The 24,965-nt window shown below is 48.3% G+C and overlaps 3 protein-coding genes across 3 annotated transcripts; all 3 read left to right on the forward strand.

The window, feature by feature from the left end:
• Nucleotides 1–2,787: 2,787 nt before the first annotated feature.
• eif1 (eukaryotic translation initiation factor 1) lies at nt 2,788–5,566 on the forward strand. The gene is made up of 4 exons (XM_047038558.1): nt 2,788–2,983; nt 4,154–4,317; nt 4,469–4,570; nt 4,723–5,566. The coding sequence occupies exons 1-4, from the start codon at nt 2,953–2,955 to the stop codon at nt 4,765–4,767; spliced, it is 342 nt and encodes a 113-aa protein (XP_046894514.1). The 5' UTR covers nt 2,788–2,952; the 3' UTR covers nt 4,768–5,566.
• Nucleotides 5,567–10,076: 4,510 nt separating this feature from the next.
• LOC124479524 (programmed cell death 6-interacting protein-like) lies at nt 10,077–13,271 on the forward strand. The gene is made up of 2 exons (XM_047038290.1): nt 10,077–10,093; nt 10,235–13,271. The coding sequence occupies exon 2, from the start codon at nt 10,863–10,865 to the stop codon at nt 13,269–13,271; it is 2,409 nt and encodes an 802-aa protein (XP_046894246.1). The 5' UTR covers nt 10,077–10,093; nt 10,235–10,862.
• On the forward strand, nt 12,844–17,188 carry LOC124479589. The gene has a single exon (XM_047038388.1). It carries the CDS (start codon nt 13,323–13,325, stop codon nt 17,181–17,183), a length of 3,861 nt encoding a protein of 1,286 aa, XP_046894344.1. The 5' UTR covers nt 12,844–13,322; the 3' UTR covers nt 17,184–17,188.
• Nucleotides 17,189–24,965: the final 7,777 nt, after the last annotated feature.

Here is a 24,965-nt window from a genome sequence, read left to right on the forward strand (position 1 = left end):
ATGTTCTCACACTCTTACATTCTTAAAGATTCTTACTCATCCTTATAATATTGAGCATTTCATAGGCTGTCTGAGGTATGTGTTTCACATGCGTCTGTGCGAGCATATCATATGTATATGTACGTTTTCAGTATGCGTGTACACGTGAACATTTCACATGTGAATGTGAATGCTTTTCATATGTCTATGCAAGCATTTCACATTTGTGGATGTGAGTTTTCAGTAGTATGGATGTGTGTGAATGTTTCATATGTGAATGTGTATGTGTTTCATGTGTGCTTGGACTAATCATCACCTCCCTGGGCTTCTCCTACCACTGCTACGCTAACGACACGCAGCTGTACCTGTCGTTCCCCCCGACTGATCCGGGGATCTCAGCTAGGATCGAGGCCTGCCTCACAGACATCTCCGTCTGGATGACCGAGCACCACCTCCAGCTGAACCTAAGCTGAACCCTGGATCTGCGACGGTGACCCCTTCATCCTCTGCCAGGAACCTCGGGGATGACGAGCTCTCCCTCACTGCCCACATTGCTGCAGTTTCCCGGTCGTGTAGATTCACCCTCTACAACATCCGGAAGATCAGGAGATACCTGTCTGAGCACTCCACCCAGCTGCTTGTCCAATCACTCCTCTCAAAGTTGGACTACTGCAACTCGCTGCTTGCCGGTCTCCCAGCATGCGCAACCCACCCTCTCCAGAGGATTCAGAATGCAGCAGTCCGCCTGGTCTACAATCTACCCAGACGCTCCCATGTTACCCCGCTCATCTCCCTCCACTGGCTACCCATCACGGCCCGTATCAGATTAAAGACCCTGGTACTGACCTTCCGAGCGGTGAACGGGACTGTACCCGACTACATCAAGTCTCTCCTCCAGCTTTACACCCCCACCCACCACCTACGGTCGTCTTCTGACAACAGTCTGTTGGTCCCACCGCTCAAGAGCGCCAGGTCCCAACACAAGCTCTTCTACTGTCTGGCCCCCCAATGGTGGAATCAACTCCGCACCTCCATCAGAGACACTGACTGTCTCCCCACCTTCAAGAAAAAGGCTTAAGACGTACTTGTTCCGGGAGTACAACGGTACTTAAGAATGATTTGCTGGACTTGATGTTAGGATCCAGGCTCCAGGATCACAATGACTCTTATTGGGATTTGTTGCTCTTGCTGGTTAGTTGTAACTGATTTTAAATTATTGTACTTGCTGTGAAATATTTAACTGTTGCTTGATTTTCTACATTTACACTCTTGCACTTTTTGAGGTTCATGTTGTTTAATTATAACTTGTTTAACTACATGCTCTTATGGTTCTTCTCTTTGGCACTTATTTGGTTTTTCACCATGTTTACTTCATGTTTTGGCTACCCACAATGTTTGGGGCTATCTCGTTGTTATGATCAGTGACCTATGCACTTGTAAATGTGTTTGTGTAAGGAGAATCTTAATTGTTTCCTAAATGGCCCCTAGTAATCTCTGGCAAGCTCCCTACGGTTTCACATGTATTTCTGTTCAAATTAGGAGAGAGACCTTTACAAGTAGTTAAAGTAAAATACATGTCCATTCAGTCCGAGATGATTGTGGACTTTAGGAGGCGGCAGGAGGAGGAGCATGCACCCCTATTCATCAATGGATCGGAAGTGGAGAAGGTCAGCTGCTTCAAGTTCCTCGGGGTGAACATCAGCAATGACCTCACCTGGTCTGTTCACACGGACAAGGTGGTCAAAACGGCCCGTAAGCGCCTCTTCTTCCTGAGGAGACTGAAGAAGTTTGGTATGGACTCAGTCATCCTTACTAACTTTTACAGATGCACTATAGAAAGCATTCTGACTGGTTGTATAACAGTGTGGTATGGGAGCTGCACAGACCGGGACCGCAAGGCCCTACGAAGTGTGGTCCGTTCTGCTGAGTTCATCATCGGCAGGAAGCTCCCAGCCCTACAGGACACCTACCACACACGTTGCCTTAGGAAAGCCAGCAGGATTCTAAGAGACTGTTCCCACCCATCCTTCAGTCTCTTTACCCCGTTGCCTTCTGGCAGGCGTTACCGCAGCATCCGGTCGCGCACACGCAGACTGGACAACAGTTTCTACCCAAGGGTCATCAGGCTTCTCAATGGACACTGATATGGACATTTTTACTGCACACTAGTCACTTATACACTGTCACTTTCAGCTACTGGTTGCTCTTCAGTAACATTGCACTACTGTACCTCGCCACCAGGCTCCTGTTTGGTCATTGACAAAGTCACTGATCTGTAAATTTGCAAATTTTGTGTATTAGGGTTAGTATAGCGTACTATTTATTGTTATCTGTAATTTAGGAAGTTTTAGTGTTAGGGTTAGTATAGTCGTTTATTTATTGCTATCTGTATATTTAGGAAGTTCACTTATCTAAGCTCAGCATAGATGTAAATTTGTTCTGTGTACTTATATGTTATGTTATGCCAAGTGCTTGCGTTGTCTTGTCTTAAGAATTTCAGTGCCCAGTCTAACCTTGTGTTGCTCTGTGCACCTGACAAATAAAAGACTTGAACTTGAACTTGAACTTGAACTTCCTACATAAAAAAAAAAGAAAAACACATTTATTTTAGATGTTTTCCCCAGTCGCGTCATAGTTCGATTTAGCGCCAGTGTAACGACAACAAATCGGTTATGATGTTACGGTAACCGCAAAAAAAATATAGGTACTTTTCTCAGCTACATAATGACGTAATCTTTCCGGTAAAGTTTGTATGTTCGGCGCGCGTCAATATCGACGCTGAACCAGGGAGGAGCTATAAAAGGTTGTTTTCGTCTCTGCGAGCTTCGCAATCTCCATTTTGTGAAACCCTTTCCAGCCTCACCAAGAGCCCCGTAAACCGGAGGATCCAAAAAGACTATCGTACACTTCAAAATTGCAGACCCATTTGCTCGCTAACCCGTTATTGTCCGAAAGGAAAGCAAATCTTATCGTATGTCCGCTATCCAGAACCTCCAAACTTTCGGTAAGCATTTAAAAAAACAATAACTAGCCTAGCCTTCCAGCTAACGAGTGTTTGCTAGCTAAGTTGCTAGCGCACACAAGAGGTGGGGGATGGGCAGGAGGGAGCCGGCTAAAGTTACGTTTTAGGCGATCTCCCGTTTCATTAATCTGCCCGAGCAACCACAAAACTAAGTATAGATGTTTCAGTTCATCCAGCCGTAACGACGCTTACGGTATTTAAAAAATGTACATCACATTTTAAATCGATTGGCTGTTAGTTGAATGTATGGATTTCTCGAAGAAAAGGGTAGAGTTAGCTTAGCCAACGTCGTTAGCCAACTTGCCTAGGACTTTAGCCAAGTGTTGCGAAACCTGGCACGGCTAGCGCGTCTTAATCGTCATTTCGACATCAGCCTCTCCTGGACACTCGTCTTATATAGCTACTTTTGAGCGATATTCCTGAATTGGCAAGATGGATAGACTACCAAAAACGCAGTCAACAAGCTAGCTTAAGCTAACGTCGACTAACCACGTCGATCGATGGCTTATGGCCACAGATTCAGAAGGCCGTCAAGTCAGTGGCCATGACTCATAAATTTAGCCCTGCATTGTTAAAGGAAAGTGGGAGGGTAAATTGAGTTCTGTAATCCCTCCAGTAATACGAGTCCTTTTGCCACATCTAGGTACCAGAGTTGCAATTGTAGTCATTTATAGGTACGGACGTTCTCAGCGTTAGCTAGGCTAGCTAACTAGCCATCAACAATAGGAACACAATCATCATCGACGTGAATCAAGGCCAGTCGAGACCGGTTGTTCACGAGGTGTAGGCCCCGCTCTCCAGCCAGGACAGAATAGCTAGCTTCTCATATTTGGTCATCAAGCTGGGTGCTTCCGAATATTTGCATAGCAGGACAATTCTAAGTGCTTCAAATAATACATGTATGGCATCAATTCAAGATCTCTAAATATTAAATGGTATTAAAATGCGTTAAATACAAAAATAACAACAGGAGTGTTTAACGAGAGCAGTATAAGAAATTTATCGGAAAACGAAACGTCTTAAGCCTTGATTTTAGCGAGTTGCCGCCGACCTGCCAGCGAAATTGTCCACAACATCCTAATTAACAAACTTTGGCGGTTACATTCTCGCTCATAAAATCTGACGTCAATTAACCGTTTCCCTTTCGCGCAGACCCCTTTGCTGATGCAACCAAGGGTGATGACAGGCTCCCTGCTGGGACTGAGGACTACATCCACATAAGAATCCAGCAGCGCAACGGCAGGAAGACTCTGACCACGGTCCAGGGCATAGCCGCGGACTATGACAAGAAGAAGCTAGTCAAGACCTTCAAGAAGGTACGTTCCTATGACAACACGGTCGATTTCGGAGTTTTTCACAACCTGATCAGATGTGTTCCTGTTGCTGGTTATCAATTTAAGGATGTTATTGGTGGATATCCGTTATATTGAAGGATATGTTTGTCATTGTGTTTTTTTTGTCTGTCAGAAATTCGCCTGCAATGGGACAGTGATTGAGCACCCAGAGTATGGTGAAGTGATTCAGCTGCAGGGAGACCAGCGCAAAAATATTTGCCAGTTCCTGACTGAGGTAGGTTTTCATTTAAAAAAAAAAAAAAAATTGCGGTTGGCTGTGCTGTTGTCGAACGCCCCGTGTTTGTAAACACTGCGGCTACCACAGCAGTGACCGCTGACTGGGGCAGATTAGCCCTTTCTCTGACCCCTCCCTCCCTCCTCCTCCAGATCGGCCTGGCCAAAGAGGAGCAGCTCAAGGTCCACGGGTTCTAGGCGTCCAGTGCCCCCCTCCCCCCCCCCCCGTCCTCCTCACCCCTCAGACGGTGAAGCAGGCCCGCGCTCCATCCTGCTCTGCAACCCCACAGCGGTGCCTCCAGCCATCCACCATGACCACCTCCAGTCTGAGACTCTTTACTAGCAGTTTACCTCCCCTCTGCCAGGGGGCAGTCCTGTACAAACTTGGACTCACAGCTCCACTAATGATGCGCGATGAGTGGTGATTTTATTTAACCCCCCCCCCACCCACCCCTCTTGGTAATTTTTACTTTTTAGTTCTTGTGCCACACAAAGGGTGCAAGTTTCATGTAACTCTTTTTGTTTTGTACAACACGTTTCAATAAAATAAGTTGCCACTTGTGGAACCTTGTTGTGATGGGAGGGCTGTGTTTGTGGCTGGGAGACAAGGGTTTGGGCGGTGTCGAGGGTTTGGGCGGAGTCAAGACCTCTGCAGGTCTAGGACGGTTGTTGTAGAAGTCTGCCAATGGTGTTAGTCCACCTCCACCTCTCCACCAGCTTGTGCATCTTCCCTAACCATTTTTATTAACTTTATGCACATTTTATTTTTAAATGCTGTAATACTTTTTTTTCTTCTTTAACCTGAAAAAGACCAACGTATCTAATGTGGTTGCACAGCTATCACGAGGCTGGTGTTATGAAGCAATGTTGGGAGGCCAGTGTTGCTAAAAGCCATTTGAGAATTGATGCTGTGCTCTCATATCTCACACGGAGCGTGGAGGGGAGAGTCCTGTTTTGCAAATTCCACTTTTTATTCAATAAATATTTGCAATTGAAATCGTCTCGTGTCTTTGAGTATAAGGAACCACTCCAGGCGGAACACGGGAGGGGGTTCTTTAACTGGACGTTCTGAAGACTTACCGGTCTGACAGGGAACGAGTTAAGTCGCACCTGCCATATTTTTTTCTAAATGTACATGTTATCGTGTTTCTGCTCTATTGAGGACATGGACTGTAGGGGACAGGCAGGAGACCTGACGTCCTGATCTGTTGATACACAGCCCCCCCCACCCAGCTGCAACTGATCTTAGGCTGCCCCTGGCAACGCTCACCATGCCGACTAGTTCATCTGTGTAGGATGCTCCTCTACTTTTCTGATCATGCTGTTCAGACCTGACGCAGTCACACCAGAGGTCAGCCCTGAGTTGTAAGTGGTTTAGAGGCTGCAAGTGGGACTGTCACACCACTAGAGGGCACTGTGAAAGCACAGATGACAGTCGACTGCAAGTTGCAACCCAGAGATAACCGTTTTGCTGTGGTCGGGGACCAAAGGCATTTTGAGATTCACATGTGCATGAGAAACCCTGAAGACGATTTTAAAAAATCCTGCTACCTGCAGTTAATCGTTTTTGAAAACTTGAATTATCCATAGCCCCTCGTGTTACTTTGCTGTCAGACCCTGTGGAAGAACATGAAGCTGGGTCATGTTTACTTCAGAAATCAGAAGTAAACATGAAATCGAACCAACAACGTTCTGATTAATAGTCCGACTCCCTAACCGCTCAGCCATCTGATTCCCATAATACGATTGTTACTGACATTTGTTAAAATAACTTGCGCTAGTCTTTGTTATACTGAAAGGGAGCTAAAATGGTAAAAAACGAGTTTCTAGGTGAGCCTCAGGACACGGAGAACGTTCCAGAAGAGGCCGTCTCTTTGACTCTCTCTTTCTAGATCTAGTTCGGTCCTGTCATTGCCTCAGCAGGCTGGAAACGGTGTCCCGCCTGGACATAACCGCTAAACTCAAACTGGAGATAATTGGTTTAAAACATCTATCATCGAAATGTCACAGAGAATGTATCCCTCAAAGTGGCAAGTCGCCGAGGAAATCCACAGAGTATTGTGAGGAAATGATAGCATTATACTGCTGATCAATGCTGCTATACCAATCAATATCTAATATGAATATGTAAACACACATGTTTTGTAATGCTAATAACTAAGATACAAATATTGAATGTGATCAATTGATTTAATAAAGTAACAGATAAGAAACATTGAAATGTAACTTTGGTGTGTGGACAAGAATGCAGATGTCAGGCAAACTGACTTGGGAGGCGAGTTTGTGACGCTCAGGGACTGGTGTGAGCACAATGAGCTAGTCAGCTCATGGGAGTAAAAGTGTCAACTTGGGAGATAAGGTGATGCTGGGAACATAACTCTTCTCTGCTTCAGGACGAGTCAGACCGGACAGTTCTTACTATGGATAATATGCCCCCTTCCCCTGGAGACCATCTGCCCCTTTACATCATCTGACCTAGGAGTGGTCTTACCCTCTCCCCTTCCCCTTGAAGACCCCACCCCGTATATCATCAGGACCTCGAGATGACCTGCTCTCAACTCTGGAGAACTCAAACCCCCCCCCCCCCTTGGATTGCATCAGACCTGTGGGTCTCGTCCACCCCCCTCCCTGAACAACACCAGACCTGTGGGTCTTCTCTGCCCCCTCCCTCTCCTAACATCACCAGGTCCGTGGACTGCCCACCTTGCGCCAGCATGAACGCCCTGGACATTTAATTGGTTAACAATAGCCACCCCAAGGTCTCCTGACCAATGGCCACTCACCAGACCTCCCTCTCTGGGGAGTACAAGATCTGTCTCCCAAGGGCGGGGAGACAGAACTTGGGAGGGGCAGAACTTTCTCTGATATTCTGTCACGACCACTTTCTCAACGAAGGCCTTCGTTCGTTCTAATCTTATACTCTGTTTTGGTGGGACGACTGCTTTTGCATCATCGACTGATTCATTGTACTAGACTACGGACATCTTGGTGTGTTGTTTTCATTATGTATCTTGTGATTGCATCATTACTAATTAAACTACAAACAACTTGGTCCGATGCTTAACCGTGTATCATTCTTCCTCTCAACACCCAGTTTACACTATCCGTAACAATTGGTGACCTTCCGACGTGCCTGGGTGAGAGATCTGGACGAGAGGTCCCTGAGAAGGGGACCCCAGCCGGCAGGAGCGGGACAGCTGTGGTTCACTGACACTCACTTGGATATCCACAAAAATAAGGTAAGCAGAGCCTGTTTAAACGAAATCTGCATAGCTTAGGACTTTAGCTTTTAGGAGTGAGTGTCTTTAAACTGCACTGTACTGTGACTCTGGGCTGCACACTTTGAATCAAATTGTCCATAGAGAGATTAACGTTGATGCAAACTCAATGATACATTTGTAATTGTGAAACGAGGTGAGGTCTGGCAGAATGTGGCACTGTGACAGGAGCGCTCGGCAGTTTCTACGTGGTACGGGGCGTTGCCTGGCAGTGGTCACACTGACGGGAACACCTGGCTGTTTCTAATTGTGTCTATTGTGAAACGAGGTGAGGTCTGGCAGAATGTGGCACTGTGACAGGAGCGCTCGGCAGTTTCTACGTGGTACGGGGCGTTGCCTGGCAGTGGTCACACTGTGACGGGAACACCTGGCTGTTTCTAAGTGTGTCTATTGGAAAACGAGGTGGGGTCCGGCAGAATGCGGCACTGTGACGGGAGCACCTGGCTGTTTGAGATAGACGTAAATAATATGTTTGTGGAGATTTAAGGAGTAGCAAACCTCTTTTTCTTGCTTTCTCTCTCTTTCTCCCTATCTACTGCATTGCTGGAATGGGCTATGCCGAGGTTCGAGCAGGGCACATTTCACAAGCAGACTCTCTCTCTTTCTTGCTCTCTCTCCCTTTCTCTCTATTGCATTGTCGGGATGGGGCCATGCCGAGGTTCGAGCATGGCGCATTTTAGACAAGCTCTCTCTCTCTCCCTTTCTCTCGCTCTCTCTCTCTCGCTATCTCTTAGCATTGTTGGGTTAATAATGTGTGTCTCTCCCTTTCTTGCTCTCTCTCCCTTTCTCTCTATTGCATTGTCGGGATGGGGCCATGCCGAGGTTCGAGCATGGCGCATTTTAGACAAGCTCTCTCTCTCTCCCTTTCTCTCGCTCTCTCTCTCTCTCTCTCTCTCTCGCTATCTCTTAGCATTGTTGGGTTAATAATGTGTATCTCTCCCTTTCTTGCTCTCTCTCCCTTTCTCTCTATTGCATTGTCGGGATGGGGCCATGCCGAGGTTCGAGCATGGCGCATTTTAGACAAGCTCTCTCTCTCTCCCTTTCTCTCGCTCTCTCTCTCTCTCTCTCTCGCTATCTCTTAGCATTGTTGGGTTAATAATGTGTATCTCTCCCCTCGCACCTTTCCCCTCCCCTCTCCTCTCCTCTCACCCCTCCCCTCTCACACACTCTCCCTTCACACACCTCCCCTCCCTTCCCTTCCCCTCTCCTCTCCTCTCCTCCCCTCTCCTCTCCTCCCCTCTCCACTCCTCTCCTCTCCTTTCTCCCCTCCTCTCCCTTCACACATCTCCCCTCAACTCCCTACCCCTCCAACCCCTACCCTCTCACACACTCTCTCACTCTCGCCCTCTCTCTCTCGCTCTCCCCACCTCCCCTCTCCTCTCCTCCCCCCTCCTCTCCTCTCTCCCCTCCCCTCCCCCCCTCACACACTCTCTCCCTTCACACACCTCCCCTCAACTCCCAACCCCTCCCCTCCAACCCCTCCCCTCTCACACACCCTCTCGTCTCTCCCTTCACACACCTCACCTCCCCACCACTCCCCTCTCACACACTCTCTCCCTTCACACACCTCCCCACCCCTCTCCTCCCCTCCCCTCTCTTGCACTACACACACTCTCTCTCTCTCTCTCTCTCTCTATGTCTCTCTCTCTCTTTACCTCTCTCTGGTCAAGGAGCTGAGACCTACCGGTGCCAACTAAACTCCTTGTCTCTCTCTCTCTCTCTCTCTCTCTCTCTCTCTCTCTCTCTCTAATACTGATGTGTATGTATGGATCTTTGAGACTCTACCCACAGCTACGACCAGCAACAGGTTACAATTATTTTGGTGGTTGGCATTGACTGGTGACAGTGGGTTGCAGCTGTTACTAGCCTGGATCCGGCTGGTGGCAGTTGGGTGGTTGGTGAGCTCAGACTGGTGGTGGATTATATTATTGCAGTTGTGTTTTGTCTGTGGCTCCGACTGGTGGTGGATGGCATTATTGCAGTTCTATTTTGTCTGGCTCCGACTAGTGGTACATGGCATTACTACAGCTGTTATTGTTTGATTCCAACCAGTGGTGGAACAACAAGTATTTATGGTCAGACGTGACCTTGCTATCTGTGTGTGTCTGTTATGTTTGCCTTATGTTGCCTATATGTATCTGTCATGTTTGTTTTATGTCTGTTTCAAACAAGAAAAAGTTATGTTTATGTGTCTTTAAGGAGAGGACAAATGAAGTGGCGTCCATCGCACGTTGAATTAAGGCCAGGTTATAAAATATTAGACTGGTGGCAGACCAAATACACGGTCAACCCAGATACTGGGTTTAAAGAAGGCAGCGGTAAAAAAGACCCCACAACCAACAGAAGAGTGGCATTAACTGAGGAAGAATACAAACTTGTGTTTGCAGGATCGCTGCAGTGCATAAACAAGGAGGAAATAAAAGAACAGTATCCAACACAAGCAGAATATTTCGAGAAGCTGGCATCACAAATTATAGTCAAACCTTCACACTTGCAGCCAATCGTGGAGAAGCTCCACAAGAGCGCACACTCGAAAACTTTTGACGCCTTCTTTGAACCACCAACGTTGGAAGAATATCTGCGAGGGACAACAACGAGTGAAGTCGAGGCTCGCCCGGATAAGTGGATAACCAGAATCTGTGTGACATACAAGGCCGTCTGGCATATGAAGCACTGGCCAGGCAGAAAAGAATCACCTGAAGACAAGTCACGTCCACGGAAACGTGCAAAGCACGAGGAGATAAAGGAAGCTTGGGAGGAACTACCAGGGAGGCGGACTGACGATCAGACAGCATTGCTGGAGAGGCTGAGGCCAATTGAAGGCAACAGGAAGACAATCAATTGGGTCAGAGCTGAGTTCATCATTGAACCAGAGGACATAATTGACTTGACTGTATCCAACTAGACCGACTCGACTATCCAGCAACATCACTGACTTGACTGTATCCAGAATTTACCCTGACACAAGCCTGATCTGACTGACACCAGACTTAGAAACACCAGGAGAAGAGAAGGATGGCGTCCAGACCAACCACCTTGAAGGCAGTAAAGGATGTGATGTGGAGAAGGCTGGAAGCCACCAATTCCAAGAAAGAGATAGAGGAGAAACGCAAGACATTTGAGCATCTATACCTGGATTGGGGAAGGAGGGGACTGATTCTGGGAAATGTAATGGAAGTAACATTGGATGACAGGAAGAAAATAACCGAATTTGAGAGACAAGAGATGATTTCCAAGAAAAATGAATGGGAAAAGGCAGGCAGCCACAAGATAGGAGGAAGCAAGCGAGCCTATGAACAAGCTAAGCTGAAACATGCAAGGGCAACAGAATTAATAATGATGTTGACCATCCCAGAAAATCAACCAATAACAACCCACCTGCCGCCAAAAATAAGTGAAAAAAGATTGTACCCAGACATCACAGAGGCAATAACTCCAACAGCTCCAGACGCCAAGGAGACCCCAAAAGCCCCTACAGCTCCCCCACCTTATTCATCCAACAATCCATTTACCCAAGCCCCAGTGTTCGAGGTCAAGTCGGGAAAACTTGAATTAGAAGTCAACGGGAGACGCACGGACATCCCAGATGATCTTACAGTGGAAGAACTGACAGAAATGGCATCAATACTGGGAGAAAGGATCATCAAAACACAGGCAACGATGATGGAGCAAGAAAGGAGGGAAGAAAACGAATCAAGAGAACGTCCAGCCCCAGCCTCTTTAAACAGCCAAACGAGACCTCGCAACTACAGCCAGCCCGACATTCCCCAAAGAACGGGGTATGAACCTGACCTAAACAGTAGCCTGTGCCAGTCCAGCATTCCCAGAAGAACTGGCTACGCAAGCCATGAACTTGACCAGGACAGCCTGATTGAAGGGGAGTGTGAAGAAATCCCAGACGAACAACGAAGGGTGCTGGAAGAAAAACTGGAAAGAATTGAAGAAGAGGAGAGATACAAGCGGAACCAGAGGAAAAGCCGCCACGAAAAGACAGATTCTGTAATAATAACAGGAAAAGAAATGGAAGTAGATCAAAGAGGAATGTCCGCCAGAACCAGGTCACACCAGGCCCACAAAGGAGGGTGGAGCGACAACAGCCAGTTCCAATGCCCACTGCTGTTGGATGCAGGCGGGGCAGCCCGGTACGAACCATGGAGCCATAGAGACATGAACGAGTTAGTCACTGTACTTCCTCCACTGTCGGCCGGAGGAGCCCAATGGATAAGGGCTTTCGAGAAGCTGACGGCACAAGACCGCCTGGCAATGGGAGACATCCGAGCCATCATCTTACGACTGGATGGGAAAGTGAAGGTTCGAACTATCGACCAGAAGGCTAAATGCGAGGGGGATGACGACAGAGAACCGTTCAACAATGCCAGAGGAAGATATTGGGATGCCATAAGAGACATCTACCCACAAGAGCAGAGCTTGGCAGCCCTGGAAAGCTTGGAAATGGAGCCTGGAGAGAAGATGCACGCATTTCTCAGAAGAGCTGAGGATGTGTGGTTGGAAGGAACTGGAGAACGCCACGATGTCACTAAAGGCCAATTATTGTTTTGGAAGTCTGCAGTAGTAAGAGCACTCCCGAAAGCCGTCCGAGACGAACTCGAGGACGTGGTGGGTCTGACCTACAAACCTGTGGCTGAATGGACAAACTACCTTATACATTACCAAAAGAAGCATGATAAAGCTGAAAAAGAACTATGTCTGAAAGACAGTGACATGAACAGACAGCTCCTGAGGGGTCGGGTCGCAGATAGACACGACATGGCCAATGAGAAGAAGAAAGCTACCAAGACACAAATGATAGTGGAAGAACCTCTGTTTGAGCAAATGGCAGTGGAAGTGCGACCAAAACCCCCACAACCTCAATACCCTCTTCCCCAACCACAACACCCTCCCCCACAACCTCAATACCCCCTTCCCCAAATACCCCCACAACCTCAATACCCTCTCCCACAACCTCAATACCCCCTTCCCCAAATACCCCCACAACCTCAATACCCTCTTCCTCAACCACAATACCCCCTTCCCCAAATACCCCCTCAACCACAATACCCTCGTCCCCAACAACCCCAACCCCAATACCCCCAACCCCAATATCAGTATCCATCGGCGTTTCCACAAAATGCCCCTCAATATGCCTACCCTACAGGCGGCGGACGAGGAGGCCAGCGAGGAGCGTGCTACACATGTGGAGAGACGACACACTTCGCCAGGGAATGCCCTCAAGGCCAGAACAAACGAGGAAGAGGTGGCTACAACAAGAGAGGAGGAGGTAGAGGCCAAATAACTCTGAACCTACAGGTACCACAGCCGCAACAAACTCAGCAACCAGCGGGTCTGCCTCTGCTTCAGCCACCGAATGCGACACAGATGCCGGTCGCGACATGGACCCTGGACCAGTGGGATGGCGACCAATGAGGAGGCCCAGAGGATCCGACTGCAGGTGACATCCAAGCCAGTAAAGTACCAATGGTCACCTGCATGATTGATGGAGAAAAAGTGGAGTTGATGGTGGACACAGGTGCGGCAGTGTCATGCCTGAACAATCTAAAAGGGACAACCCCACTCTCTTCTAAAACCATCAGAACAGTTGGATACTCGGGACAAAGCGAAGAACAGCGGTACACCCAGCCACTAATCACCACAGTCGGCTCACAAACACTGACACATTCATTTCTGCATGCCCCCAAATGCCCCATGAACCTGATGGGGAGAGACCTGCTGCTGAAAATAGGAGTTACCATCACCTGCTCCACAAAAGGATTGGCGTTGTATATGCCAGGAGTAGAAACATCAAAAACAATCAGTGATGGCCAGAGGATACTGTTCATGGGCACTAACACAAAGACACCAGTAGGAATGACAGAAATGACGCAAATATACTGGACAAGACTGTCTCCGCCAGGAGAAACGAAAGGAGCGCTCAAAACCTATATGGACTGGAAGGCATGGATCAATGAACTACATCCATACGGACCGCCCCCGGACCCCCCACATTGCACATACAACTATCTACGGGCACCAGACGAAGTATATCAGGAGGCGTGGCAGACACACAAAGAGGGAAAAACAGAGACAATCAGATCAAGAGACATATATGTGGGAAAAGAAGGAGTCGCAGCATATTGTGAACTAACACCTGACCAGATGGCATGGTACACACTGACCACTGAATCTGTGCCCCACATCACCCTATCAGTTGCAGCAGGAGGAGAAGCAAGGTGTCTCGGTCCAATGGTGAAAAAAGCACTGACGATGACATGGCTGCCCACAACAGCACCAAAATTGCATGTGAACGCCGCAGGAGACATGTGGAGAATTTCTGACACACAAGACAACGAAGGAGATATGGAAGAAGTGGAGCTGGAAAGGGACCATGGACGGGAACACACAAATCACCCAAACACGGACCACTATCTAAAAGATGTCCCAGACAAGTTGTGGACAACAGGACCATATGATGTAGGGAGGGTGACCAGCGAGATTGGGATGACACTGAAGAATCCATCTGACACACCAATCTGGCGTCCCCAATATAAACTCAAAGAAGAACAGATAGAAGGGATTGGCGAGACCATTGCCGGGTTGCTAGCAGCTGGAGTGATACGGCCGTCAAACTCTCAATGGAACACACCAATACTGCCAGTACCAAAAGCAGGAGGAAAAGGATGGAGAATGGTGCATGATCTCCGCCCAATCAACGATGTAACAAACACGCGACTGTTGGTCGTACCAGATCCCTATGTCTCGCTCATGAATTTGTCGCCAGAACAAACCCACTTCTCAGTCATAGATCTGGCGAACGCTTTCTTCTGCATCCCGCTGCGTCAAGAAGTACAGGACTGGTTTGCATTCACATACAATGGACGGCGATACACCTACAACCGCATGCCACAAGGATACAAGGACTCCCCGGGAATCTTTAACTTAGTGCTGCGCGATGACCTGTCAGACATTACCCTGCCACAAGGGACAGTAATTATCCAATATGTGGATGATTTATTACTAGCAGCGACCTCGGCTGAGCAGTGCCTCGAAGCAACCCGAACATTGCTGACAGTGCTGGCGGAAAAAGGATATAAGGTGAAGAAAGAAAAAACTCAGATTGCCAGACGAACAGTCACGTATTTGGGCAGATTGATCTCAGCCAACAGCATGACACTAACAGGCTCACAAAAGGAGTCCATTTTGAACCATGGGAAACCAACAATTGTCAAACACATGCTGGCATTTCTGGGATTGACCGGATACAGCCGAAACCACATCCCTGACTACGTGTCGCTAACCCAACCACTAAGGGACATACTCAACACCGCCGGAATCAGGGAACACCAACAAGTACTCGTCTGGACACCAGAGGCCGAGCAAGCATTTATCCGCACCAAACAAGCACTGGGACAGGCCGAACACCTCTGTCCCCCGGACTACACAAAACCATTTCATCTGGATGTTTCTGAAACAGGTGGTACTGTTACGGCAGTTCTGTTTCAGAGAAAGGAGGGAGAAAGAAGAGTACTTATGTATCACAGTTCAAAACTTAGTAATGTAGAAATGGGACAAACAGGGTGCGGCAGACACCTGACGGCTTTAGCCAAGGCCATCGAAAAGACAGCACACATTGTCATGTGCCACCCGCTAAAAGTCAACACAACACATGGGGTGGTGTCATTTCTTACCTCAAGGGCTTTCACCATCTCTGCAGTACGAAAAGCAAAAATATGTGGGACATTGACAAAACCACACATTTTCTATGAGACTGGAAACATCAACATGGCCCCTGAGTTGGATCCTGCTGAACTCATACCACACAACTGTGAATATGTATCTCAGAAGGATCTGAAGATAAGACCCGATCTTACCACCACACCACTAAAAGACCCGGACAGCACACTGTTTAGCGACGGATGTTGCTACAAGGGAAACACTGGAAATGTGGCCTCCTATGCAGTTGTTCAGCAGGAAGGAACTGGCAAATGGAACAATCACACTACCTGGGAAGCAGAAATCATTCCACAACCAGCATCGGCACAGTTAGCAGAAATCCACGGGCTCACAAGGGCTTTGGAATTAAGCCAAGGGAAAGCCGTAAACATCTACACCGACTCAGCCTATGCACATGGAGCAGTGCATGTAGACGGGCCACAGTGGAAAAGGAGAGGATTTCTTACGACCAATGGAACCGCCGTCAGACACTCCACGACTCTTAAGAGACTGCTCGAGGCAGTACTGCTGCCCACTAGGGTAGCCATAATGAAATGTCCAGGACACCAAAAAAGCAATAATCATGTTGCCCAAGGAAATGATGCGGCCGACAGAGCAGCCAAAATGGCAGGAGGATACACCAAGCAATTGATGTGTCTGGCCGAGCCAATCAGACCAGCCCTGACCACACAAGACCTAGTGGAGATACAAAAGGAAGCAGGAGTGTACGAACAGAGCCAGTGGATACACAAAGGAGCTACAGAAAAAGATGGACTGTGGAGAGCACACGACGGACGATTAGTAGCACCGGCAAAATTAGTGACAATACTGACAGCGCAAGCGCATGGACCAGCCCATGAAAGCAGAAGACGAACCACAAAAACCATAGAGACAGACTGGTGGCATCCGTACATGAAGGAGTTGGTCGAGAACTATGTACGCGAATGCGACACATGCCTGGCATTTAATGACAAGAAAACCTTCACCTGCCCAATGGGGAGATTCCCGGTTCCGGAGGCCCCGTTTAAAGAAATATGCATAGACTACACGGACATGGGGGCAGAAAACATAGTACGAGGTTTCAGATACATGCTGGTGATGGTGGACAGATTCACAAAGTGGGTGGAGGCAATACCCACAAGACGAGAAGACGCGAATTCCGTGATCAAATGGTTAAAAAACGAACTCATACCCAGATATGGGGTCCCAGCAAGAATCCGATCAGACAACGGCAGCCATTTCACAAGCCAACACCTGGCAAAAGTGGAGCAACAGTTGGGAATAACACACAGCTTTGGGGCAGTATACCATCCGGCATCACAAGGAATAGTAGAAAGGGTGAACGGAACATTGAAACGGAAGACTGCTAAGATCTGCTATGGCACCAAGATGTCATGGGTGGATGCCCTACCACTAGCCCTAATGTCAATGAGAAGTTCCCAATCCGAAAAGACACACTTGTCCCCACATGAATTGCTGACTGGGAGACCCATGCCAGGACCGCCTAGGGATGGGGGCAGGGGCCCAATTCTAGACTTATGGAAGATAGAGGCTTCTGAGTATATGAAAGCACTGACGGACCTTACCAACGTTTTGTCGAAAAAGTGGACGTACTCATCATATGCTTAATAATCATACGACACTTCTTCTAGCCCAACCGGTTTCCTCACTTCACACATTCCGCGGCAACACATCAATATGTCTAGATTGTGCTTTTGGGGACTGCTCGTCTGCACCATGGGTTGTCTCAAAACAACCACTGAGTGCCTAAGCAGCCTGAAATACACCCTGGGCCAAACAGCGACACTGAAGGTAGACCTCTGCGAAATGTTACCATGCAATTGGGGCAGTCAAGAGTACTACAGTTCAGTAAACATCTACATGGGAATAACCACACACTGTAGCTCATGGGGAGATATCGGATGGAACACTGGACCACATGACTGGGGATACAAGCCTGCCACTGCGCTAAAAAGGGTCAGTAATGGAAACATAAACCAACTGGAGAGACTGTCTATAAGCAGAGGGAAGGCTCCCAAGGACTGCAAACCTAAATCATCATGCAACCCACTGCTTGTCACCCTAAAAGATCCCTACGAAGGAGATAGGGGAAGCTACTGTCTAGGAATGGAGGAAAAGGGAAAAGACACAATCAGAACTTTTGAGATCATAATATCAAAGAACACATTTCCAGACAGCACCAAAGCCCAGAACTCAGGACAGACCACACTCAAGGACACCATTGTAGCTGAAACAGGATACGCCGACAGAAATGAGTGGGTAGACTGGATGATGTACACTGCGGAACAGCATAGAGTTAAAAACTGTGTGGCTTGCGGGACCGCAAGGCCACTACTAGGAACGGTACCTTTTCCTATCACCCCGAGGGATGATGAAAAAACGTTCAAATGCCTGTTGAAACTTTTCAGCCAGCTACACCCAGAAGGTTGCACCACTATCAAACTGCTGTTTCCCTCAGTACCCATGGCAAGGCCGCCCCATTTCACCCCATATGATGGAAGATACACCTGCATTCGAAAATTGTCAGGGCACGTTGATGTCGGCCGCCTAACACAGTGCAACCAAACTTACGCACCAAGTGGACACACACTCGACGTTCTGAATGAAATGCATTATCCTAGAGCGGATGTGTGGTGGCTCTGTGGGACGACATTGTATCCAATATTGCCTCATGACTGGACAGGAGTGTGTGCGCCAATTCAGCTTGTAATGCCATTCTATGCCATTCCACGGACGGCCGATGAGATCGAGAGGCTGGCAGACAGAGGTATTGGCCACATCAAGAGACAGACAAGGGCAGTTAAAGGATCATTTGACTCTGGTATCTGGATGGATGCTATAGGCGTACCAAGAGGAGTTCCAGACGAATACAAGGCAAGAAATCCGATTCTGGCAGGTTTTGAGTCACTGTTCATCTTCCCATCGATAAACAAAAACATGGAGTGGATAAATTACATATACTACAATCAGCAACGATTTGTGAACTTTACTAGAGTCGCTATAGGGGGACTAGCCGAGCAGCTAGACCGAACCAGCACCATGACACTGCAGAATCGTATGGCATTGGATATGTTGTTGGCCGAGAAGGGCGGAGTGTGCAGGATTTTTGGAACCCTGTGCTGCACATTTGTCCCTAACAACACTGCACCAGATGGCTCCGTATCCAGGGCATTGAAGGGACTGACGTCTCTGAGTAAGGAACTGGCCGAGAACAGTGGAGTGGACAACTACTTCACATCAATGTTGCAGTCCTGGTTCGGTAAATGGACATCTACTATTGTCTCAGTGGTGGGGGCAGTGACAGCGACGGTAGTCATTCTGATCATGTGCAGCTGCTGTTTCATACCCTGCGCTAAGAACCTGATTGGAAGACTGACAAATACTTTAACAGGGCAGCAGGCACAGTGTTATCTGGAGGAAATGGTGGAATTTGAAGTTCACTCAGAGATCGAGCGTTTCTGTGAGGCTACAAGTGGACAGGACTGGAGCGACGGCTGTCGCTAGGGCCATGTTCTCTTTCCTCACGGCATTATCTTTTGAACCCCTTTACTTTCACTAATCACGTCCTTATTTACACTGGGACATATCTTAATCAGTAATGTCCAGTTTGATTGTTATTCAATGTTCTCAAATTTATTTTATTACAATTCTAAAAGCTTGGCTAAAGTTGTATGTATGTGGTGAAGGGGACCTGTGAGTATGTTCAGGTCTGCCGTGGGTACATGGATGTCGAATGTCCACTCTGCGGAGTGACGGTGGGTTTTCCCCTATAACATCATTAGGGTTTTCCCACTGTGTCCAGTGTGTCCACACCACTTGGCCATAACGCTGCATAGTCTCATTATTATCGTTCTAAGCATTGTGTTCCTTAACGGGATATTTTAAATTTTGTGTTAGTTGTCACACCCTTTAAAGGGTGTGAAAGGAGGGATTCCATGAAAACTTTAAAATATCCTGTCCGAATTAACAGTTTCTTTCTACATGTATTGACTCTTTTAATGTTCTGTTTAACAGATTGACTGATCGTAAGGCGTCACACCCTTTAGAGGGTGTGAAAGGAGGGTGAGTTCTAGAAAAAAAAAAAAAAAGTCATATATATCTTCCTGTAATCTGACTGACTGTTTCTTATTGCTCATCTGAACTAACCTCCATTGTTTGCTCACACAGGTTCATAATATTTTAAATTTGTGTAGTCACACCCTTTAAAGGGTGTGAAAGGAGGGATCCATGAAAACTTTAAAAATATTAAATTTTGACTGTTTTGATGACCATATGCGCATGTTTAACCTAGTTATCGACTGATTTTGCATTTTAACATCTAGTTTGACTGTATTTTGGTTCATTGCTTAAGTGTTTTACGCATGTTTAACCTAGTTAACAACTGATTTGCCTTTACTGCCAGACTGGTATATTTTGAATTTGTGTTGTCACACCCTTTAGAGGGTGTGAAAGGAGGGATCCATGAAACTTTAAAATATCCAGTTTTAATGTTGACACCACATAGTGGTGTCAAAGGAGGGATTGTGAGGAAATGATAGCATTATACTGCTGATCAATGCTGCTATACCAATCAATATCTAATATGAATATGTAAACACACATGTTTTGTAATGCTAATAACTAAGATACAAATATTGAATGTGATCAATTGATTTAATAAAGTAACAGATAAGAAACATTGAAATGTAACTTTGGTGTGTGGACAAGAATGCAGATGTCAGGCAAACTGACTTGGGAGGCGAGTTTGTGACGCTCAGGGACTGGTGTGAGCACAATGAGCTAGTCAGCTCATGGGAGTAAAAGTGTCAACTTGGGAGATAAGGTGATGCTGGGAACATAACTCTTCTCTGCTTCAGGACGAGTCAGACCGGACAGTTCTTACTATGGATAATATGCCCCCTTCCCCTGGAGACCCTGCCCCCCCCCCCCCCCCTTCTCACTGGATGCCCCCTTCCCCTGGAGACTCTGCCCCCCCCCCCCCCTTCTCACTGGATGCCCCCTTCTCCTTGGAGCCCATCTGCCCCTTTACATCATCTGACCTAGGAGTGGTCTTACCCTCTCCCCTTCCCCTTGAAGACCCCACCCCGTATATCATCAGGACCTCGAGATGACCTGCTCTCAACTCTGGAGAACTCAAACCCCCCCCCCCCCCTTGGATTGCATCAGACCTGTGGGTCTCGTCCACCCCCCTCCCTGAACAACACCAGACCTGTGGGTCTTCTCTGCCCCCTCCCTCTCCTAACATCACCAGGTCCGTGGACTGCCCACCTTGCGCCAGCATGAACGCCCTGGACATTTAATTGGTTAACAATAGCCACCCCAAGGTCTCCTGACCAATGGCCACTCACCAGACCTCCCTCTCTGGGGAGTACAAGATCTGTCTCCCAAGGGCGGGGAGACAGAACTTGGGAGGGGCAGAACTTTCTCTGATATTCTGTCACGACCACTTTCTCAACGAAGGCCTTCGTTCGTTCTAATCTTATACTCTGTTTTGGTGGGACGACTGCTTTTGCATCATCGACTGATTCATTGTACTAGACTACGGACATCTTGGTGTGTTGTTTTCATTATGTATCTTGTGATTGCATCATTACTAATTAAACTACAAACAACTTGGTCCGATGCTTAACCGTGTATCATTCTTCCTCTCAACACCCAGTTTACACTATCCTTAACAGTATCCGATCCTAATTCAAGCAGCGGATCAGCCCTCTCAACAATCCTGCCGTATTCAAGTCAAGATCAAAACCTCACTCGCATACAGATACAACTGTTTTTATTTCCACGCTGCCATCAAGACACCACAGTTATCCAATCCTCCAGATTAAGATCTTTGAGAAACATCAGAGGCTTCTCCTGTTCCTCAACCATCTCCCCCCCCCCCCCCCCCCCAGCCTGAAGGGACATGAAAGCTCCTTAGTGTCTGGTCAGTAAACAGACAGAGAAGAGTCCCCAAACAGAGAGGAGAGAGAGTGGGAGGAGAGCCGGAGGACTGAAGAACAGGAAGCTTTCATCTTCTGACCCTGTTTCCCCCTCTCCAGCTCATTCAAGTCTTCACACTGAGAGAAGCATCTGGCATCCGTCTGCCTAATCTGGTCACGGCCGTGAGGCTGTGTCTCTGTTGGGGGAGAGCCGTCCCCCTGGCCAAACCCTCCTGCCACATTCAGGACTCTCCAACATCGCCACGGTAATCCTCTTAGTGCCATGGCAACGCTGGAGGCCAGACTTTGGGGGCTGTGTTTGAGAAGCTCGAAGGTGTTGCGTAACCTTCGCTGGGTGGATGACCGGGATCCCCTCGTGGGGTTAGGCTGGGTGGAGAAACAGCCTGGATCTGGTGGAACGACTCGAGAGCGCTGCTCCAACGTCCCCGGCCTGTCATGGAGAAGATGTGCAGAGCGGTGTGATGCATTCTTATTCTCTAAAAATGATCTCTTACACTTCCCCTTTTCTCGCTCTCATACATGATACATTCCGAGGAACTGCAGCTATAGAAGAGATGGATGTGTTAGAAATGCACACACACACACACAGACACAAACACACACACATACAGATGACACTATCACGCCTGTCCCAGTTGTTTTAGCAGGAGTTGTGGCCTCCAGAAAGTGTCCCAGGTGTGGTCTTCCTCTGGTACCTAATGAACTCCCCAGGGTGACAATTAGGCCTCTCTCCCTCTGTCCACTCCCCCCCCCCCTCTCCCTCCACCAAACCTCTCCCTCCATCAGCCCTCCCCCTCTCCTCTCCCTCCATCAGCCCTCCCCCTCTCCTCTCCCTGGGGTCTGGGGAACAGAACCCCCTGGAGGTGGATGTTCATCTGCCTGCTGTCTCATAGGAAAGTAACAACTTGTCTTGCAGGTGCAGCGATGTGACTGCACAGCTGTGCCATCTTCAGCGATGGAAATGACTGTGCTGTTTTTAAACTGGTGGAGGACTCGGTCAGTTTCACCACAGAAGACTGCAGAGCTTCGGGGGAAAGTCTGAAGGCGGAGACTTTCTAGTCTGAATCACATTTGAATGCTAATGCCAGCAGTATTGAAAGCTGTGTTGGGGGAAATGACTGGTTTAAATATAAGTGAATAACAATTGTGACAGTACAGCTGTACGTGTCAGTGATATATGATCACTATTAAAGCGGCTTCTCATCAGTGCTGTTTGTTGAAATGACAGTAATTCAGTGCTGGAACCAGCTGATGTGGTACATTAACAGCTTTTTCTAGCGGGGTCATTGTAGTTGGATAAATAACTGGACTGATTTCATACTACCGTGCAGGTGGTTTTGATTGGGAAGAGTAATGACGGTATAGAGAGAGGAGGGCAGGGTGATGTTTGTTTGGTCAAATGTGTCGTGCAGCCAGGAGGTTCAGCAATCCATAGCTAAGACAAAGACATCACTGCGATACAAATCTATGAGACATCAATACAAATCCCTTAAAACAAGTATCATTGTAGTATAAAAATGATCAAAGTGGTTCAGGAGCCGTTTTGACTCCTCTGAGGGATAAAGATATCAGTTTGTACTCCTCCGAGGGAGAGAGATATCAGTTTGTACTCCTCCGAGGGAGAGAGATATCAGTTTGTACTCCTCTGAGGGAGAGAGATCAGTTTTTACATGAGCTCTTCACACTTTAAAGAGAACAAGTATTTACGATGCCCTTCATTCCTCTCTCTTTCTTTCTTTTTTCTCTTGTCCTACTTTGAACACAGTATATGTTCGACATAGCCCTTTAGAATAAAGGAAATGCCACTCTTTTGATAACTCACACGCAAGCACAATCACACACACACACAGAATGCTTTGCGGCAACCTGGATGAATGAGATAAACTCCTTCAAGACAAGCCAGTTCTCTGACCCAGATATGGGCTACAGGCAAAGGAAGTAAAGAAAGATCGCTGTAAATACACACACACACACACACACACACACATACACACTCGCACTCTCAATCACCAAACGTTCCGTTGCCGTAGTGTGGTAACTGTGGTCTGTAGCTGCAGGTTCCCCACTCCACTTGGTAACTGTGGTCTATATATGCAGGTTCCCCACTCCGCTTGCATGTGGTCGGTTCACACGGCTCTGCGTGTCAACATGCTCATGTCAGCAGAGGAGCCGGGGAGCTGGGAGAGGCAGGCAGGGGGACCTCCACGCTGCTCCTCCACGCTGCTCCTCCACGCTGCTCCTCCACGCTGCTCCTCCACCCTGCTCCTCCACCCTTCTCCTCCACGCTGCTCCTCCACCCTGCTCCTCCACCCTGCTCCTCCATCCTGCTCCTCCACGCTGCTCCTCCATCCTGCTCCTCCACGCTGCTCCTCCACGCTGCTCCTCCACCCTGCTCCTCCACCCTGCTCCTCCATCCTGCTCCTCCACGCTGCTCCTCCACGCTGCTCCTCCACCCTGCTCCTCCACGCTGCTCCTCCACCCTGCTCCTCCACCCTTCTCCTCCACGCTGCTCCTCCACCCTGCTCCTCCACCCTGCTCCTCCATCCTGCTCCTCCACGCTGCTCCTCCATCCTGCTCCTCCACGCTGCTCCTCCACGCTGCTCCTCCACCCTGCTCCTCCACCCTGCTCCTCCATCCTGCTCCTCCACGCTGCTCCTCCACCCTGCTCCTCCGCCCTGCTCCTCCACCCTGCTCTTCCACCCTGCTCCTCCACGCTGCTCCTCCACCCTGCTCCTCCGCCCTGCTCCTCCACGCTGCTCCTCCACCCTGCTCCTCCACCCTGCCCCTCCACCTTGCCCCTCCACCCTGCCCCTCCACCCTGCTCCTCCACCCTGCTCCTCCACGCTGCTTCTCCACCCTGCTCCTCCACCCTCCAGCTTCTCCTCCTGCAAACAGACCTGCTCCACCACAGACACACGCAGAACCAGTCAACCAGCACCGCTCCATGATTTCCATAGAGCTAAACCTCTTACATTTAATCCCCTTTAATTAGGCCCTCTCTGACTGACTCCTTCACCGTGAGCTGTGCTGAGGAGGAAGTGTGGAGTCTGTGCTCTGCAGACGTGAGGCGCGATGGAGCGATGTGACGGAGAGGCTGGAGATCCCCCTGTCTGCGTCTGAGGGAGCGGAGGAGCAGGGGAACGCGCGAGGCAAAGGACACGCGCTAACTTTGGGGACAAACGGGTGCCCTACATTGTTGGGGAATTATGAATCAATCTACATTAGTCCAGCGCGGTTGACATCATTCTTAATGCGCATTGTGGAAGGACATTCATTTCCACTTATTAGACTTAGACTAAGCCTGCAGTGTGATATGTATCCACGATAGGATAATAGTGCACAATGTAGCACAGAACGTGTTCCAGATGAGGTACTTCATGAGTTAACACCCGCGTCGTTTTTCTCTCACTCCTTCTCCATCTCTTTTCTTCTTTTCCCTTTCATTCCC

This window comes from Hypomesus transpacificus, chromosome 17 (genome assembly GCF_021917145.1).
Source record: "Hypomesus transpacificus isolate Combined female chromosome 17, fHypTra1, whole genome shotgun sequence".
NCBI classification, from domain to species: Eukaryota; Metazoa; Chordata; class Actinopteri; order Osmeriformes; family Osmeridae; genus Hypomesus; species Hypomesus transpacificus.

Coding starts and splice junctions, on each gene's coding strand:
- eif1 (XM_047038558.1), top strand. CDS start 2,953: ATGTCCGCTATCCAGAACCTCCAAACTTTCG. Junction 4,318..4,468: donor TAGTCAAGACCTTCAAGAAG/GTACGTTCCTAT, acceptor TTTGTCTGTCAG/AAATTCGCCTGCAATGGGAC. Junction 4,571..4,722: donor TTTGCCAGTTCCTGACTGAG/GTAGGTTTTCAT, acceptor CTCCTCCTCCAG/ATCGGCCTGGCCAAAGAGGA.
- LOC124479524 (XM_047038290.1), top strand. CDS start 10,863: ATGGCGTCCAGACCAACCACCTTGAAGGCAGTAAAGGATGTGATGTGG.
- LOC124479589 (XM_047038388.1), top strand. CDS start 13,323: ATGGTCACCTGCATGATTGATGGAGAAAAAGTGGAGTTGATGGTGGAC.